The sequence below is a fragment of the Somniosus microcephalus genome, chromosome 3, assembly GCF_052327205.1.
Source record: "Somniosus microcephalus isolate GS21.2 chromosome 3, FLI_Smic_1.0, whole genome shotgun sequence".
Taxonomy (NCBI): domain Eukaryota; kingdom Metazoa; phylum Chordata; class Chondrichthyes; order Squaliformes; family Somniosidae; genus Somniosus; species Somniosus microcephalus.
Window position 1 is genome coordinate 4,260,913 of NC_140989.1, and position 18,485 is coordinate 4,279,397.

The following is an 18,485-nucleotide window of genomic DNA, read 5'->3' on the forward strand; positions in this document are numbered from 1 at the left end:
TGCGGTGTCAGTGTGTGCGGTGCCAGTGTGCGGTGTCAGTGTGCGCGGTGTCAGTGTGCGCGGTGTCAGTGTGCGCGGTGTCAGTGTGTGCGGTGTCAGTGTGTGCGGTGTCAGTGTGCGCGGTGTCAGTGTGCGCGGTGTCAGTGTGCGCGGTGTCAGTGTGCGCGGTGTCAGTGTGTGTGGTGTCAGTGTGAGCGGTGTCAGTGTGTGTGGTGTCAGTGTGAGCGGTGTCAGTGTGCGCGGTGTCAGTGTGTGTGGTGTCAGTGTGAGCGGTGTCAGTGTGCGGTGTCAGTGTGTGCGGTGTCAGTGTGCGCGGTGTCAGTCTGCGCGGTGTCAGTGTGCGCGGTGTCAGCCCCGCCGTCAGTGTGTGCGGTGTCAGTGTGCGGTGTCAGTGTGTGCGGTGTCAGTGTGTGCGGTTTCAGTGTGTGCGGTGTCAGTGTGCGGTGTCAGTGTGTGTGGTGTCAGTGTGAGCGGTGTCAGTGTGCGCGGTGTCAGTGTGTGTGGTGTCAGTGTGAGCGGTGTCAGTGTGCGCGGTGTCAGTGTGTGCGGTGTCAGTGTGCGCGGTGTCAGTGTGCGGTGTCAGCCCCGCCGTCAGTGTGTGCGGTGTCAGTGTGCGGTGTCAGTGTGTGCGGTGTCAGTGTGTGTGGTGTCAGTGTGTGCGGTGTCAGTGTGTGCGGTGTCAGTGTGTGCGGTGTCAGTGTGCGCGGTGTCAGTGTGCGGTGTCAGCCCAGCCGTCAGTGTGTGCGGTGTCAGTGTGCGGTGTCAGTGTGTGTGGTGTCAGTGTGCGCGGTGTCAGTGTGTGCGGTGTCAGTGTGCGCGGTGTCAGTGTGCGCGGTGTCAGTGTGTGCGGTGTCAGTGTGTGCGGTGTCAGTGTGCGGTGTCAGTGTGTGCGGTGTCAGTGTGCGGTGTCAGTGTGTGCGGTGTCAGTGCGCGGTGTCAGTGTGCGCGGTGTCAGTGTGTGCGGTGTCAGCCCCGCCGTCAGAGTGTGCGGTGTCAGTGTGCGGTGTCAGTGTGCGGTGTCAGTGTGCGCGGCGTCAGTGTGCGCGGCGTCAGTGTGCGCGGTGTCAGTGTGTGCGGTGTCAGTGTGTGCGGTGTCAGTGTGTGCGGTGTCAGTGTGCGGTGTCAGTGTGTGCGGTGTCAGTGTGTGCGGTGTCAGTGTGTGCGGTGTCAGTGTGTGCGGTGTCAGTGTGCGCGGTGTCAGTGTGCGCGGTGTCAGTGTGTGCGGTGTCAGTGTGCGCGGTGTCAGTGCGCGGTGTCAGTGTGCGCGGTGTCAGTGTGCGCGGTGTCAGTGCGCGGTGTCAGTGTGCGCGGTGTCAGTGCGCGGTGTCAGTGTGCGCGGTGTCAGTGTGCGGTGTCAGTGTGTGCGGTGTCAGTGTGCGCGGTGTCAGTGTGCGGTGTCAGTGTGTGCGGTGTCAGTGTGTGCGGTGTCAGTGTGTGGTGTCAGTGTGCGCGGTGTCAGTGTGCGCGGTGTCAGTGTGCGGTGTCAGTGTGTGCGGTGTCAGTGTGTGGTGTCAGTGTGCGCGGTGTCAGTGTGTGCGGTGTCAGTGTGCGGTGTCAGTGCGCGGTGTCAGTGTGCGCGGTGTCAGTGCGCGGTGTCAGTGTGCGCGGTGTCAGTGCGCGGTGTCAGTGTGCGCGGTGTCAGTGTGCGCGGTGTCAGTGTGTGCGGTGTTAGTGTGCGGTGTCAGTGTGTGCGGTGTCAGTGTGCGCGGTGTCAGTGCGCGGTGTCAGTGTGCGCGGTGTCAGTGTTTGCGGTGTCAGTGTGTGCGGTGTCAGTGTGTGCGGTGTCAGTGTGTGCGGTGTCAGTGTGCGCGGTGTCAGTGTGCGCGGTGTCAGTGTGTGCGGTGTCAGTGTGCGCGGTGTCAGTGTGCGGTGTCAGTGTGTGCGGTGTCAGTGTGTGCGGTGTCAGTGTGTGCGGTGTCAGTGTGTGCGGTGTCAGTGTGTGCGGTGTCAGTGCGCGGTGTCAGTGTGTGCGGTGTCAGTGTGTGCGGTGTCAGTGTGTGCGGTGTCAGTGTGTGCGGTGTCAGTGCGCGGTGTCAGTGTGCGCGGTGTCAGTGTGCGCGGTGTCAGTGTGTGCGGTGTCAGTGTGCGGTGTCAGTGTGTGCGGTGTCAGTGTGTGCGGTGTCAGTGTGCGGTGTCAGTGTGTGCGGTGTCAGTGTGCGGTGTCAGTGTGTGCGGTGTCAGTGTGCGCTGTGTCAGTGTGCGCGGTGTCAGTGTGTGCGGTGCCAGTGCGCGGTGTCAGTGTGTGCGGTGTCAGTGTGCGCGGTGTCAGTGTGTGCGGTGTCAGTGTGCGCGGTGTCAGTGTGCGCGGTGTCAGTGTGCGCGGTGTCAGTGTGCGCGGTGTCAGTGTGCGCGGTGTCAGTGTGTGCGGTGTCAGTGTGGGTGGTGTCAGTGTGAGCGGTGTCAGTGTGCGCGGTGTCAGTGTGTGCGGTGTCAGTGTGTGCGGTGTCAGTGTGTGCGGTGTCAGTGTGTGCGGTGTCAGTGTGCGCGGTGTCAGTGTGCGCGGTGTCAGTGTGTGCGGTGTCAGTGTGCGGTGTCAGTGTGTGCGGTGTCAGTGTGCGGTGTCAGTGTGTGCGGTGTCAGTGTGTGCGGTGCCAGTGTGCGGTGTCAGTGTGCGCGGTGTCAGTGTGCGCGGTGTCAGTGTGCGCGGTGTCAGTGTGTGCGGTGTCAGTGTGTGCGGTGTCAGTGTGCGCGGTGTCAGTGTGCGCGGTGTCAGTGTGCGCGGTGTCAGTGTGCGCGGTGTCAGTGTGTGTGGTGTCAGTGTGAGCGGTGTCAGTGTGTGTGGTGTCAGTGTGAGCGGTGTCAGTGTGCGCGGTGTCAGTGTGTGTGGTGTCAGTGTGAGCGGTGTCAGTGTGCGGTGTCAGTGTGTGCGGTGTCAGTGTGCGCGGTGTCAGTCTGCGCGGTGTCAGTGTGCGCGGTGTCAGCCCCGCCGTCAGTGTGTGCGGTGTCAGTGTGCGGTGTCAGTGTGTGCGGTGTCAGTGTGTGCGGTTTCAGTGTGTGCGGTGTCAGTGTGCGGTGTCAGTGTGTGTGGTGTCAGTGTGAGCGGTGTCAGTGTGCGCGGTGTCAGTGTGTGTGGTGTCAGTGTGAGCGGTGTCAGTGTGCGCGGTGTCAGTGTGTGCGGTGTCAGTGTGCGCGGTGTCAGTGTGCGGTGTCAGCCCCGCCGTCAGTGTGTGCGGTGTCAGTGTGCGGTGTCAGTGTGTGCGGTGTCAGTGTGTGTGGTGTCAGTGTGCGCGGTGTCAGTGTGTGCGGTGTCAGTGTGTGCGGTGTCAGTGTGTGCGGTGTCAGTGTGTGCGGTGTCAGTGTGCGCGGTGTCAGTGTGCGGTGTCAGCCCAGCCGTCAGTGTGTGCGGTGTCAGTGTGCGGTGTCAGTGTGTGTGGTGTCAGTGTGCGCGGTGTCAGTGTGTGCGGTGTCAGTGTGCGCGGTGTCAGTGTGCGCGGTGTCAGTGTGTGCGGTGTCAGTGTGTGCGGTGTCAGTGTGTGCGGTGTCAGTGTGCGGTGTCAGTGTGTGCGGTGTCAGTGTGCGGTGTCAGTGTGTGCGGTGTCAGTGCGCGGTGTCAGTGTGCGCGGTGTCAGTGTGTGCGGTGTCAGCCCCGCCGTCAGAGTGTGCGGTGTCAGTGTGCGGTGTCAGTGTGCGGTGTCAGTGTGCGCGGCGTCAGTGTGCGCGGCGTCAGTGTGCGCGGTGTCAGTGTGTGCGGTGTCAGTGTGTGCGGTGTCAGTGTGTGCGGTGTCAGTGTGCGGTGTCAGTGTGTGCGGTGTCAGTGTGTGCGGTGTCAGTGTGTGCGGTGTCAGTGTGTGCGGTGTCAGTGTGCGCGGTGTCAGTGTGCGCGGTGTCAGTGTGCGCGGTGTCAGTGTGTGCGGTGTCAGTGTGCGCGGTGTCAGTGCGCGGTGTCAGTGTGCGCGGTGTCAGTGTGCGCGGTGTCAGTGCGCGGTGTCAGTGTGCGCGGTGTCAGTGCGCGGTGTCAGTGTGCGCGGTGTCAGTGTGCGGTGTCAGTGTGTGCGGTGTCAGTGTGCGCGGTGTCAGTGTGCGGTGTCAGTGTGTGCGGTGTCAGTGTGTGCGGTGTCAGTGTGTGGTGTCAGTGTGCGCGGTGTCAGTGTGCGCGGTGTCAGTGTGCGGTGTCAGTGTGTGCGGTGTCAGTGTGTGGTGTCAGTGTGCGCGGTGTCAGTGTGTGCGGTGTCAGTGTGCGGTGTCAGTGCGCGGTGTCAGTGTGCGCGGTGTCAGTGCGCGGTGTCAGTGTGCGCGGTGTCAGTGCGCGGTGTCAGTGTGCGCGGTGTCAGTGTGCGCGGTGTCAGTGTGTGCGGTGTTAGTGTGCGGTGTCAGTGTGTGCGGTGTCAGTGTGCGCGGTGTCAGTGCGCGGTGTCAGTGTGCGCGGTGTCAGTGTTTGCGGTGTCAGTGTGTGCGGTGTCAGTGTGCGGTGTCAGTGTGTGCGGTGTCAGTGTGCGCGGTGTCAGTGTGCGCGGTGTCAGTGTGTGCGGTGTCAGTGTGCGCGGTGTCAGTGTGCGGTGTCAGTGTGTGCGGTGTCAGTGTGTGCGGTGTCAGTGTGTGCGGTGTCAGTGTGTGCGGTGTCAGTGCGCGGTGTCAGTGTGTGCGGTGTCAGTGTGTGCGGTGTCAGTGTGTGCGGTGTCAGTGTGTGCGGTGTCAGTGCGCGGTGTCAGTGTGCGCGGTGTCAGTGTGCGCGGTGTCAGTGTGTGCGGTGTCAGTGTGCGGTGTCAGTGTGTGCGGTGTCAGTGTGTGCGGTGTCAGTGTGCGGTGTCAGTGTGTGCGGTGTCAGTGTGCGGTGTCAGTGTGTGCGGTGTCAGTGTGCGCTGTGTCAGTGTGCGCGGTGTCAGTGTGTGCGGTGCCAGTGCGCGGTGTCAGTGTGTGCGGTGTCAGTGTGCGCGGTGTCAGTGTGCGCGGTGTCAGTGTGCGCGGTGTCAGTGTGCGCGGTGTCAGTGTGCGCGGTGTCAGTGTGCGCGGTGTCAGTGTGCGCGGTGTCAGTGTGTGCGGTGTCACTGTGCGCGGTGTCAGTGTGCGCGGTGTCAGTGTGTGCGGTGTCCGTGTGTGCGGTGTCGGTGTGCGCGGTGTCGGTGTGTGCGGTGTCGGTGTGTGCGGTGTCAGTGTGTGCGGTGTCAGTGCGCGGTGTCAGTGTGCGGTGTCAGTGTGTGCGGTGTCAGTGTGTGTGGTGTCAGTGTGCGGTGTCAGTGTGTGCGGTGTCAGTGTGTGCGGTGTCAGTGTGTGCGGTGACAGTGTGCGCGGTGTCAGTGTGTGCGGTGTCAGTGTGTGCGGTGTCAGTGTGTGCGGTGTCAGTGTGCGGTGTCAGTGTGCGCGGTGTCAGTGTGCGCGGTGTCAGTGTGTGCGGTGTCAGTGTGCGCGGTGTCAGTGTGCGCGCTGTCAGTGTGCGTGGTGTCAGTGTGTGCGGTGTCTGTGTGCGGTGTCAGTGTGCGCGGTGTCAGTGTGTGCGGTGTCTGTGTGCGGTGTCAGTGTGTGCGGTGTCAGTGTGTGCGGTGTCAGTGTGTGCGGTGTCAGTGTGTGCGGTGTCAGTGTGCGGTGTCAGTGTGTGCGGTGTCAGTGTGTGCGGTGTCAGTGTGCGCGGTGTCAGTGTGCGCGGTGTCAGTGTGGGCGGTGTCAGTGTGCGCGGTGTCAGTGTGCGTGGTGTCAGTGTGCGCGGTGTCAGTGTGCGTGGTGTCAGTGTGCGCGGTGTCAGTGTGCGGTGTCAGTGTGCGGTGTCAGTGTGCGCGGTGTCAGTGTGTGCGGTGTCAGTATGTGCGGTGTCAGTGTGCGGTGTCAGTGTGTGCGGTGTCAGTGTGCGCGGTGTCAGTGTGCGCGGTGTCAGTGTGTGCGGTGTCAGTGTGCGCGGTGTCAGTGTGCGCGGTGTCAGTGTGTGCGGTGTCAGTGTGCGGTGTCAGTGTGTGCGGTGTCAGTGTGTGCGGTGTCAGTGTGTGCGGTGTCAGTGTGTGCGGTGTCAGTGTGCGGTGTCAGTGTGCGGTGTCAGTGTGCGCGGTGTCAGTGTGCGCGGTGTCAGTGTGTGCGGTGTCAGTGTGCGCGGTGTCAGTGTGCGGTGTCAGTGTGCGCGGTGTCAGTGTGTGCGGTGTCAGTGTGCGCGGTGTCAGTGTGCAGTGTCAGTGTGTGCGGTGTCAGTGTGTGCGGTGCCAGTGTGTGCGGTGTCAGTGCGCGGTGTCAGTGTGTGCGGTGTCAGTGTGCGGTGTCAGTGTGTGCGGTGTCAGTGTGTGCGGTGTCAGTGTGCGGTGTCAGTGTGTGCGGTGTCAGTGTGTGCTGTGTCAGTGTGCGGTGTCAGTGTGTGCGGTGTCAGTGTGCGCGGTGTCAGTGTGTGCGGTGTCAGTGTGTGCGGTGTCAGTGTGTGCGGTGTCAGTGTGCGGTGTCAGTGTGTGCGGTGTCAGTGTGCGGTGTCAGTGTGTACGGTGTCAGTGTGTGCGGTGTCAGTGTGTGCGGTGTCAGTGTGTGCGGTGTCAGTGTGCGGTGTCAGTGTGCGGTGTCAGTGTGTGCGGTGTCAGTGTGCGCGGTGTCAGTGTGCGCGGTGTCAGTGTGCGCGGTGTCAGTGTGCGCGGTGTCAGTGTGCGCGGTGTCAGTGTGCGCGGTGTCAGTGTGCGCGGTGTCAGTGCGCGGTGTCAGTGTGCGCGGTGTCAGTGTGCGCGGTGTCAGTGTGCGCGGTGTCAGTGTGCGCGGTGTCAGTGTGCGCGGTGTCAGTGTGTGCGGTGTCAGTGTGCGCGGTGTCAGTGTGCGGTGTCAGTGTGCGCGGTGTCAGTGTGTGCGGTGTCAGTGTGCGCGGTGTCAGTGTGCAGTGTCAGTGTGTGCGGTGTCAGTGTGTGCGGTGCCAGTGTGTGCGGTGTCAGTGCGCGGTGTCAGTGTGTGCGGTGTCAGTGTGCGGTGTCAGTGTGTGCGGTGTCAGTGTGTGCGGTGTCAGTGTGCGGTGTCAGTGTGTGCGGTGTCAGTGTGTGCTGTGTCAGTGTGCGGTGTCAGTGTGTGCGGTGTCAGTGTGCGCGGTGTCAGTGTGTGCGGTGTCAGTGTGTGCGGTGTCAGTGTGTGCGGTGTCAGTGTGCGGTGTCAGTGTGTGCGGTGTCAGTGTGCGGTGTCAGTGTGTACGGTGTCAGTGTGTGCGGTGTCAGTGTGTGCGGTGTCAGTGTGTGCGGTGTCAGTGTGCGGTGTCAGTGTGCGGTGTCAGTGTGTGCGGTGTCAGTGTGCGCGGTGTCAGTGTGCGCGGTGTCAGTGTGCGCGGTGTCAGTGTGCGCGGTGTCAGTGTGCGCGGTGTCAGTGTGCGCGGTGTCAGTGTGCGCGGTGTCAGTGCGCGGTGTCAGTGTGCGCGGTGTCAGTGTGCGCGGTGTCAGTGTGCGCGGTGTCAGTGTGCGCGGTGTCAGTGTGCGGTGTCAGTGTGTGCGGTGTCAGTGTGTGCGGTGTCAGTGTGCGGTGTCAGTGTGTGCGGTGTCAGTGTGCGGTGTCAGTGTGTACGGTGTCAGTGTGTGCGGTGTCAGTGTGTGCGGTGTCAGTGTGCGCGGTGTCAGTGTGCGCGGTGTCAGTGTGCGGTGTCAGTGTGCGGTGTCAGTGTGTGCGGTGTCAGTGTGTGCGGTGTCAGTGTGTGCGGTGTCAGTGTGTGCGGTGTCAGTGTGTGCGGTGTCAGTGTGCGCGGTGTCAGTGTGCGCGGTGTCAGTGTGCGCGGTGTCAGTGTGCGCGGTGTCAGTGTGCGGTGTCAGTGTGTGCGGTGTCAGTGTGTGCGGTGTCAGTGTGCGGTGTCAGTGTGCGGTGTCAGTGTGTGCGGTGTCAGTGTGCGGTGTCAGTGTGCGCGGTGTCAGTGTGTGCGGTGTCAGTGTGCGGTGTCAGTGTGTGCGGTGTCAGTGTGTGCGGTTCACCGTCTTAGGTACTGTTGTCGGGGGGGGTGACGCATCGGGGGAAGGCACCAGCAGCCAGGCTCATGGCACCATGACTGGCTCTGTTGCAAAGAAGGGAGGGAAAAAGAGTGGCAGGGCTATAGTAATAGGGGATTCGATTGTAAGGGGAATAGATAGGGGTTTCTGTGGTCGCGACCGAGACTCCAGGATGGTATGTTGCCTCCCTGGTGCAAGGGTCAAGGATGTCTCGGCGCGGGTGCAGAACATTCTGGAGGGGGAGGGGGAACAGCCAGTTGTCGTGATACATGTTGGTACCAACGACGTAGCTAAAAAAAGGGAAGAGGTCCTACAAGTAGAATTTAGGGAGTTAGGAGCCAAGCTAAAAAGTAGGACCTCGAAGGTAGTAATCTCTGGATTACTACCAGTGCCACGTGCTAGTAAGAGTACAGAGAACAGGATAGTTAGGCTAAATACGTGGCTTGAGCAGTGGTGTAAGAGGGAGGGTTTTAAATTTTTGAGGCATTGGAACCAGTTTTGTGGTAGGTGTGACCTATACAAAAGGGACGGTCTACACCTGTGCAGAGATGGAACTGATGTTCTCGGGGTAATTTTTGATAAAGCAGTTCGGGAGCATTTAAACTAGTATGGCAGGGGGCTAGAAACCTATGTAGTGAAATAGAGGAAAGTGAAAGGCAGACAGAAATAAATGGTAAAAGGGTGAGGAACAAAAAACAAAGGGCCAAACTAATTCATAAAAAATGTGAGCATAAAAAAAGCCTGAGGGTTTTATACCTTAATGCGAGAAGCATCAGGAACAAGGTAGATGAATTAGCTGTGGAAATAGAGGTTAATAATTATGATCTAATTGGGATTACGGAAACATGGTTGCAGGGTGAGCAGGGCTGGGAGCTTAACATACAGGGGTATTCAGTATTTAGGAAGGATCGACAAAAAAGAAAGGGAGGAGGGGTAGCATTGCTAGTAAAAGAGGGGATAAATGCAATTGAAAGGAAGGATATTAACTCAGTTAATACAGAATCTATATGGGTGGAGCTAAGAAATAGCGAGGGGCGAAAAACATTAATAGGAGTGGTATATAGGCCTCCAAATAGTAAAATAGAGGTTAGGGAGGGCATCACGAGGGAAATTAGAGAAGCGTGCAATAAGAGCACAGCTGTCATCATAGGTGACTTTAACTTACATATAGATTGGACTAGCCTAATCAGTAAAAATAATGAGGAGGAGGAATTCCTTGAGTGTTTAAGGGATGGTTATCTGGATCAATATGTCGAGGAACCAACTCGGGAACAGGCTATATTGGACTGGGTACTGTGCAATGAGAAGGGACTAATCAGTAATCTTGTTGTACGGGGACCCTTGGGTCAGAGCGATCATAACATGATCGATTTCTCACTCGAAATGGAGAGCGAAGAAATTGACTCAGAGACTAAGGTCCTGAATTTAAACAAGGGGAATTATGATGCCATGAGACGGGAACTGAGTAGGTCTGATTGGACAACGTTCCTGGGAGGACTGGAGGTAGATAAACAATGGCAAACATTTAAAGATAGAATGACAAAATTGCAAAAATTGTTTATACCAATCTGGCATAAAAGGAAATCTAAAAAGGTGACTCAACCGTGGATAACAGGGGAAATTAGAGACAGCATAAAATCCAAAGATAGGGCGTATAAAATAGCCAAAAAAAGCGCCAGAGCGGAAGATTGGGAACAGTTTAAGATAGAGCAAAGGAGGGCAAAGGGCATGATCAAGAGGGGCAAAATAGCTTACGAAAACAAGCTGGCGGAAAATATAAAAACTAACTCCAAAAGCTTTTATAAATATATCAAAAGGAAAAGACTGGTGAAAACCAAAGTTGGTCCATTGCAGTCAGATACGGGGGAATATATAATGGGAAATAAGGAAATGGCAGATCAACTAAATGCATACTTTGGGTCAGTCTTTACGAAGGAAGACACAAAAAACCTCCCTGGGATATCGGGAAAAATAGGGACATTGGCAAAGGAGGAACTGACGCAAATCAATATCTCTAAGGATATGGTGTTAAGGAAGCTAAAGGGATTGAAGGTGGACAAATCCCCAGGGCCTGATAACATGCATCCTAGGGTACTGAAGGAGGTGGCCCTAGAGATAGCGGATGCACTAAGGATGATTTTTCAGAATTCATTAGACTCGGGAACAGTGCCGATGGATTGGAGGGTAGCTAACGTTACCCCACTATTCAAAAAGGGGGGTAGGGAAAAAGCAGGTAATTACAGACCTGTAAGCCTTACATCAGTTGTGGGCAAAATGCTGGAGTCCATCATTAAGGATGAAATAGCGGAGCACTTAGCAAATGGGGACAGGATAGGACAGAGTCAACATGGATTTACAAAGGGTAAATCGTGCTTGACTAATCTATTGGAATTTTTTGAGGGAGTAACTGGTAGAATAGATGGGGGAGAGCCAGTAGATGTGGTGTACCTGGACTTCCAAAAGGCCTTCGATAAGGTCCCACATAAAAGATTAGCATGGAAAATTGAGGCTCATGGGATAAAGGGGAAAGTTTTGGCGTGGATAGGGAACTGGCTGTCAGATAGAAAACAGAGAGTTGGAATAAACGGCTCATTTTCTGAATGGCAGGCAGTAACAAGTGGGGTACCACAGGGATCTGTCCTGGGCCCCCAGCTGTTCACAATTTACATTAATGACCTGGATCAGGGAGTCGGATGCAGCATTTCCAAATTTGCAGACGACACTAAACTAGGAGGTGGGGTGGGCTCAGAGGAAGAGACCAGGAAGCTCCAGAGCGATTTGGACAGACTGGGCGATTGGGCGGATAAATGGCAGATGCACTATAATGTGGACAAGTGCGAAGTTATCCACCTTGGGTGCAGGAACGGGAGGGCAAATTATTATTTAAATGGCAATAGATTGGGAGAGGGGGAAGTACAGAGAGACCTGGGTGTTCTTGTACACCAGTCACTGAAGGCGAGCATGCAGGTGCAACAGGCGGTCAAGAAGGCAAACGGTATGCTGGCCTTCATAGCAAAAGGGTTAGAATACAGGAACAGGGATACCTTGCTGCAGCTGTACAGGGCACTGGTGAGACCACACCTCGAGTACTGTGTACAGTTTTGGTCGCCTCATCTGAGGAAGGATGTTCTTGCCATGGAGGGGGTGCAGCGGCGATTCACCAGGCTGATACCAGGAATGGCGGGAATGACCTATGAGGAGAGACTATGTAGTTTAGGGATGTACACACTGGAGTTTAGAAGATTGAGAGGGGACCTCATAGAAGTGTATAAAATTCTGACAGGTCTAGACAGACTGGATGCAGAAGGAATGTTTCCCTTGGCGGGTGAGAACAGAACTAGAGGACATAATTTAAGGATAAGGGCTAAACCATTTAGGACAGAGATGAGGGGGAATTTCTTCACTCAGAGAGTGGTGAACCTGTGGAACTCATTGCCACAGAGGGCAGTGTACGCCAGCTCATTAAATATATTTAAGAGGGAATTAGATATATTTCTACGGGCAAAAGGGGTTAAGGGTTACGGAGAGAAGGCGGGGACGGGATACTGAATTAAAGGATCAGCCATGATCTCATTAAATGGCGGAGCAGGCACGAAGGGCCGAATGGCCTACTCCTGCTCCTATCTTCTATGTATCTATGTATCTATGTCAGTGTGCGGTGTCAGTGTGTGCGGTGTCAGTGTGTGCGGTGTCAGTGTGTGCGGTGTCAGTGTGTGCGGTGTCAGTGTGTGCGGTGTCAGTGTGCGGTGTCAGTGTGCGCGGTGTCAGTGTGTGCGGTGTCAGTGTGTGCGGTGTCACTGTGCGGTGTCAGTGTGTGCGGTGTCAGTGTGCGCGGTGTCAGTGTGCGCGGTGTCAGTGTGCGCGGTGTCAGTGTGCGCGGTGTCAGTGTGCGCGGTGTCAGTGTGCGCGGTGTCAGTGTGCGCGGTGTCAGTGTGCGCGGTGTCAGTGTGCGGTGTCAGTGTGTGCGGTGTCAGTGTGCGGTGTCAGTGTGTGCGGTGTCAGTGTGCGGTGTCAGTGTGCGCGGTGTCAGTGTGCGCGGTGTCAGTGTGCGCGGTGTCAGTGTGCGCGGTGTCAGTGTGTGCGGTGTCAGTGTGCGGTGTCAGTGTGTGCGGTGTCAGTGTGCGGTGTCAGTGTGTGCGGTGTCAGTGTGCGGTGTCAGTGTGCGCGGTGTCAGTGTGCGCGGTGTCAGTGTGCGCGGTGTCAGTGTGCGCGGTGTCAGTGTGCGCGGTGTCAGTGTGTGCGGTGTCAGTGTGTGCGGTGTCAGTGTGCGGTGTCAGTGTGTGCGGTGTCAGTGTGTGCGGTGTCAGTGTGCGCGGTGTCAGTGTGTGCGGTGTCAGTGTGTGCGCTCTCGAGACGGACTCACCGCTGCCAGTTTATCAAAGCGAGCGAAGAGCTCGTTGAGAAGTTTGACGAGTTCCTGAGCGCTGCAGCTCGACGATAACTGAGTGAAGCCGACAATATCTGCAAAGAGGATGCTGCGGGAGAGATGGAGAGAGAGAATGGTCATAGAGTTATACAGCACAGAAAGAGGCCCTTCGGCCCATCGTGTCCGCACCAGCCATCAAGCCCTGTCTATTCTAATCCCATTTTCCAGCACTTGGTCCGTAGCCTTGTAAGCTATGACATTTCAAGTGCTCATCTAAATGCTTCTTGAATGTTGTGAGGGTTCCTGCCTCTACCACCCTTTCAGGCAGTGAGTTCCAGATTCCAACCACCCTCTGGGTGAAAAGGTTTTTCCTCAAATCCCCTCTAAACCTCCTGCCCCTTACCTTGAAACTAGGGCCCCTGGTTATTGACCCCTCTACTGAGGGGAAAGGTTCCTTTCTATCCACCCTATCTATGCCCCTCATAATTTAGTACACCTCAATCAGGTCCCCCCTCAGCCTTCTCTGCTCCAAGGAAAACAACCCCAGCCTGTCCAGTCTCTCTTCATAGCTGAAGCGCTCCAGCCCAGGTAACATCCTGGTGAATCTCCTCTGCACCCTCTCCAATGCAATCACATCTCGTCTGGGCCTGGGGATTTATCCACTTTTAAGCCCGCTAAAACCGCCAGTACCTCCTCCCTCTCAATACTAATTTGTTTAAGTATATCACAATCCCCTTGCCTGATTTCTATGCCTATATCATCCTTCTCCATAGTGAACACAGATGCAAAATATTCATTCAAAATCCCACCTACATGTTCTGGCTCTACACACAGATTGCCACTTTGGTCCCTAATGGGCCCTACTCTTTCCCTGGTTATCCTCTTGCCCTTAATATACTTATAAAACACCTTGGGATTTTCCTTTATTTTGCCCGGCAGTGTTTTTTCATGCCCCCTCTTCGCTCTCCTAATTTCTTTTTTAAGTACCCAACTGCACTTTCTATACTCCTCCAAGGCTTCCACTGTTTTCAGTCCTTTGTATCTGCCAAAGCCTCCCTTTTTTTCCTAATCCATTCTTGTATATCCCTTGACATCCAGGGTTCCCTGGGCTTGTTGGTCCCACCCTTGACCTTTACGGGAACATGTTGCCATTGTACTCTCTCAATTTCCTTTCTGAAAGACTCCCATTGCTCCGATGTAGATTTTCCTTCAAGTAGCTGATCCCAGTCCACATTGGCCAGATCCTGCCTTATCATATTAAAATCGGCCTTCCCCCAATTTCGAACCTTTATTTCCGGTCCGTCCTTGTCCTTTTCCATGACTACCTTAAATCTCACCGAATTATGGTCACTGTCACCAAAGTGCTCACCTACTAGCACTTCCACCACTTGCCCGGCCACATTCCCTAGAATTAGGTCCAGTACCACCCCCTCTCTTGTAGGACTTTCTACATGCTGGCTCAAAAAGCTCCCCTGGATGTACTTTAAGAATTCTGCACCCTCTAAGCCTTTCACACTCTGACTATCCCAGTTAATATTGGGGAAGTTGAAATCCCCTACAATTATCGCCCTATTATTTCTACACTTCTCTGAGATTTGCCTACATATCTGTTCCTCTATCTCCCCCTGACTGTTTGGGGGCCTATAGTACACTCCCATCAAAGTGCTTGCCCCCTTTTTGTTTTTAAGCTCCACCCATATGGCCTCATTAGAGGAACCTGCTAATATCATCCCTCCTTACAGCAGTAATTGACTCCTTAATTAATATTGTGACACCCCCTCCTCTTTTACCGCCCCCCCCGCTCTGTCTCGCCTGAAGATTCTATACCCCGGAATATTGAGCTGCCAGTCCTGCCCCTCCCTCAACCATGTCTCTGTGATAGCAACAATATCATACTCCCATGTGTTCATCAACACCTTCAATTCATCCGCCTTACTCACAAGACTCCTTGCATTAAAATAAATGCCATTCAGCCTTGCCATACTCCCTTGTGCCGTTACATATTTGCTCTGTCTTCCAGGCTGACTTGTTTTTTCCTCTATATTTGGCTGTACATCACCCCCTACTATAGCTCCACTCTGTATCCCATCCCCCTGCCAAGTTAGTTTAAACCCCCCCGCAACAGTACTAGCAAACCTCCCCGCAAGGATGTTGGTCCCATTCCGGTTCAGGTGCAACGTGTCCAACTTGTACAAGTCCCACCTTCCCCAGAAGCAGACCCAGTGATCCAGGAAACTAAAGCCTTCCTTCCTGCACCAATTCACTCCCAGCACCCGATCGACACAAAGCTCACTCCCTCACTCCTCCCTCCCTCACTCCTCCCTCCCTCACTCCACCCTCCCTCACTCCTCCCTCCCTCACTCCTCCCTCCCTCACTCCTCCCTCCCTCACTCCTCCCTCCCTCACTCTACCCTCCCTCACTCCACCCTCCCTCACTCCACCCTCCCTCACTCCACCCTCCCTCACTCCTCCCTCCCTCACTCCTCCCTCCCTCACTCCACCCTCCCTCACTCCACACTCACTCCTCCCTCCCTCACTCCACCCTCCCTCACTCCACCCTCCCTCACTCCACACTCACTCACATCTCCCTCTCTCCCCCTCTCTCCCTCTCTCTCCCTCCCCCTCTCTCCCTCCCCCTCTCCCCCTCCCTCTCTCCCCCCCTCTCCCTCTCCCTCTCTCCCTCTCCCCCTCTCCCTCTCTCCCCCTCTCTCCCTCCCCCTCTCCCTCTCCCCCTCCCTCTCTCCCTCCTCCTCTCCCCCCTCCCTCTCCCCCTCCCTCTCTCTCCCTCCCCCTCCCCCCTCTCTCCCTCCCCCCCTCCCTCTCTCCCTCCCTCTCTCCCCTCCATACCTGACTCTCTCGTGCCGGTACATGTACATGGTGTTGAATTGCTGCAGTTCCTTTGACTCTTTGTCTTTTTTCATGTCGTTTAACATCTCATCTGCAATGTGCTTTGGCAGAATGGAGAGAAGGAGACGTTCCTGAGAAAGAAGAAAACATGGTGAGGGGGAGACACAGATCCTGAAACAGGACAGTGAGGGTGAGACTCTACTCATGGCAGAGTGAGAATGGGAGACGAGAGCTTCAATATGAACCAGAAAATGGGGAGAGTGGGGACCGGAGGGGACACTACTCCCTGACCCGGAGAGCAGCTCACATTCCTGGGAAAAGGAGCGCAGTCAGAGACGGGGAGCTCAGTGGACTCAGGAATCACAGGCTGTGATAGTCAAACAGCGGAAAGCGGAGATCAAATGGGCGGATAGAGTCCATGATAGGAGAGTGTATACACGGGCTGTGGGAGGAGATTAACTGGGTGGGTAGAGTCTGTGATAGGGGAGAGTGTACATGGGCTGTGGGAGGAGATTAACTGGGTGGGTAGAGTCTGTGATAGGGGAGAGTGTACATGGGCTGTGGGAGGAGGTTAAATGGGTGGGTAGAGTCTGTGATAGGGGAGAGTGTACATGGGCTGTGGGAGGAGATTAAATGGGTGGGTAGAGTCCATGGTAGGGGAGAGTGTACATGGGCTGTGGGAGGAGATTAACTGGGTGGGTAGAGTCCATGGTAGGGGAGAGTGTACATGGGCTGTGGGAGGAGATTAACTGGGTGGGTAGAGTCTGTGATAGGGGAGAGTGTCCATGGGCTGTGGGAGGAGATTAACTGGGTGGGTAGAGTCTGTGATAGGGGAGAGTGTACATGGGGTGTGGGAGGAGATTAAATGGGTGGGTAGAGTCCGTGATAGTGGAGAGTGTACATGGGCTGTGGGAGGAGGTTAAATGGGTGGGTAGAGTCTGTGATAGGGGAGAGTGTACATGGGCTGTGGGAGGAGATTAAATGGGTGGGTAGAGTCCATGGTAGGGGAGAGTGTACATGGGCTGTGGGAGGAGATTAACTGGGTGGGTAGAGTCCATGGTAGGGGAGAGTGTACATGGGCTGTGGGAGGAGATTAACTGGGTGGGGAGAGTCTGTGATAGGGGAGAGTGTCCATGGGCTGTGGGGGGAGATTAAATGGGTGGGTAGAGTCTGTGATAGGGGAGAGTGTACCTGGGCTGTGGGAGGAGATTAACTGGGTGGGTAGAGTCTGTGATAGGGGATAGTGTACATGGGCTGTGGGAGGGGATTAAATGGGTGGGTAGAGTTTGTGATAGGGGAGAGTGTACATGGGCTGTGGGAGGGGATTAAATGGGTGGGTAGAGTTTGTGATAGGGGAGAGTGTACCTGGGCTGTGGGAGGAGATTAAATGGGTGGGTAGAGTTTGTGATAGGGGAGAGTGTACATGGGCTGTGGGAGGAGATTAAATGGGTGGGTAGAGTCTGTGATAGGGGAGAGTGTACATGGGCTGTGGGAGGAGATTAAATGGGTGGGTGGAGTTTGTGATAGGGGAGAGTGTACCTGGGCTGTGGGAGGAGATTAAATGGGTGGGTAGAGTCTGTGATAGGGGAGAGTGTCCATGGGCTGTGGGAGGGGATTAAATGGGTGGGTAGAGTCTGATAGGGGAGAGTGTACATGGGCTGTGGGAGGAGATTAAATGGGTGGGTAGAGTCTGTGATAGGGGAGAGTGTACATGGGCTGTGGGAGGGGATTAAATGGGTGGGTAGAGTCTGTGATAGGGGGGAGTGTACATGGGCTGTGGGAGGGGATTAAATGGGTGGGTAGAGCCCATGGTAGGGGAGAGTGTGCATGGGCTGTGGGAGGGCTGGCTGCAATGCTCTATATCTCCAGGGCTGAGCTGGAGGCTGACAGTCGTTCCTGTTGAGATGCAGTGTGCAGTAACAGCTCTCTGCCCTGTGTCTATTGGGGAACATGAACCGAGGCAGCGGTTGGAGAGTTTGCTCCCACTAAGTCTGCCTGGCCTGATGACGATACCGTAGTCCCTGGCGCACAACCAGTAAACAAGAAAGTCAGCGGAGGGAATAATTTGCAAAATCGTAGATCAAACCCTTAATGAGGCAGAATTAAAGTCCCTGGTGTGCAGTATCCAAATAAAGAGTAAGCACGGCCCCAAGGAGACTACGGTCCAGTTATCAGGGAAAATAAATAATGTTACTAGCACCTTGAACAATACTGCCTGTCCAAACCTTCAATGAGCCATGGCCACTGTTTGATGGGACAGTGTAGTGCGAGCTTTACTCTGTATCTAACCTGTGCTGCACCTGCCCTGGGAGTGTTTGATGGGACAGTGTAGAGGGGGCTTTACTCTGTATCTAACATGTGCTGTACCTGCCCTGGGAGTGTTTGATGGGACAGTGTAGAGGGAGCTTTATTCTGTATCTAACCGGTGCTGTACCTGCCCTGGGAGTGTTTGATGGGACAGTGTAGAGGGAGCTTTACTCTGTATCTAACCCGTGCTGTACCTGCCCTGGGAGTGTTTGATGGAACAGTGTAGTGGGAGCTTTACTCTGTATCTAACCCGTGCTGTACCTGCCCTGGGAGTGTTCGATGGGACAGTGTAGAGGGATCATTACTCTGTATCTAACTCGTGCTGTATCTGCCTGGGAGTGTTTGATGGGACAGTGCAGACGGAACTTTACTCTGTATCTAACCCATGCTGTACCTGCCCTGAGAGTGTTTGATGGGACAGTGTAGAGGGAGCTTTACTCTGTATCTAACCTGTGCTGCACCTGTCCTGGGAGTGTTTGATGGGGCAGTGTAGAGGGAGCTTTACTCTGTATCTAACCCCATGCTGTACCTGCCCTGGGAGTGTTTGATGGGACAGTGTAGAGGGAGCTTTACTCTGTATCTAACCCGTGCTGTACCTGCCCTGGGAGTGTTTGATGGGACAGTGTAGAGGGAGCTTTACTCTGTATCTAACCTGTGCTGTACCTGCCCTGGGAGTGTTTGATGGGACAGTGTAGAGGGAGCTTTACTCTGTATCTAACCCGTGCTGTACCTGCCCTGGGAGTGTTTGATGGGACAGTGTAGAGGGAGCTTTACTCTGTATCTAACCCGTGCTGTACCTGCCCTGGGAGTGTTTGATGGGATAGTGTAGAGGGAGCTTTACTCTGTATCTAACCCGTGCTGTACCTGCCCTGGGAGTGTTTGATGGGACAGTGTAGAGGGAGCTTTACTCTGTATCTAACCCTTGCTGTACCTGCCCTGGGAGTGTTTGATGGGATAGTGTAGAGGGAGCTTTACTCTGTATCTAACCCGTGCTGTACCTGCCCTGGGAGTGTTTGATGGGACAGTGTAGAGGGAGCTTTACTCTGTATCTAACCCGTGCTGTACCTGCCCTGGGAGTGTTTGATGGAACAGTGTAGAGGGAGCTTTACTCTGTA

General features: G+C 55.5%; 1 protein-coding gene across 3 annotated transcripts in view; it reads right to left on the reverse strand.

The window, feature by feature from the left end:
* Window positions 1-18,485, reverse strand: part of adcy3a (adenylate cyclase 3a) — a 330,506-nt gene that overhangs the window by 257,639 nt on the left and 54,382 nt on the right. For all 3 annotated transcript variants that reach the window (XM_085978752.1, XM_085978736.1, XM_085978744.1), the window contains exons 3-4: window positions 15,064-15,194; window positions 12,214-12,325 (exon numbers count right to left, since the gene is read on the reverse strand). In XM_085978752.1, coding sequence (XP_085834878.1) covers window positions 12,214-12,325; window positions 15,064-15,194 — 243 coding nt within the window. The remainder of the gene's footprint in view (window positions 1-12,213; window positions 12,326-15,063; window positions 15,195-18,485) is intronic.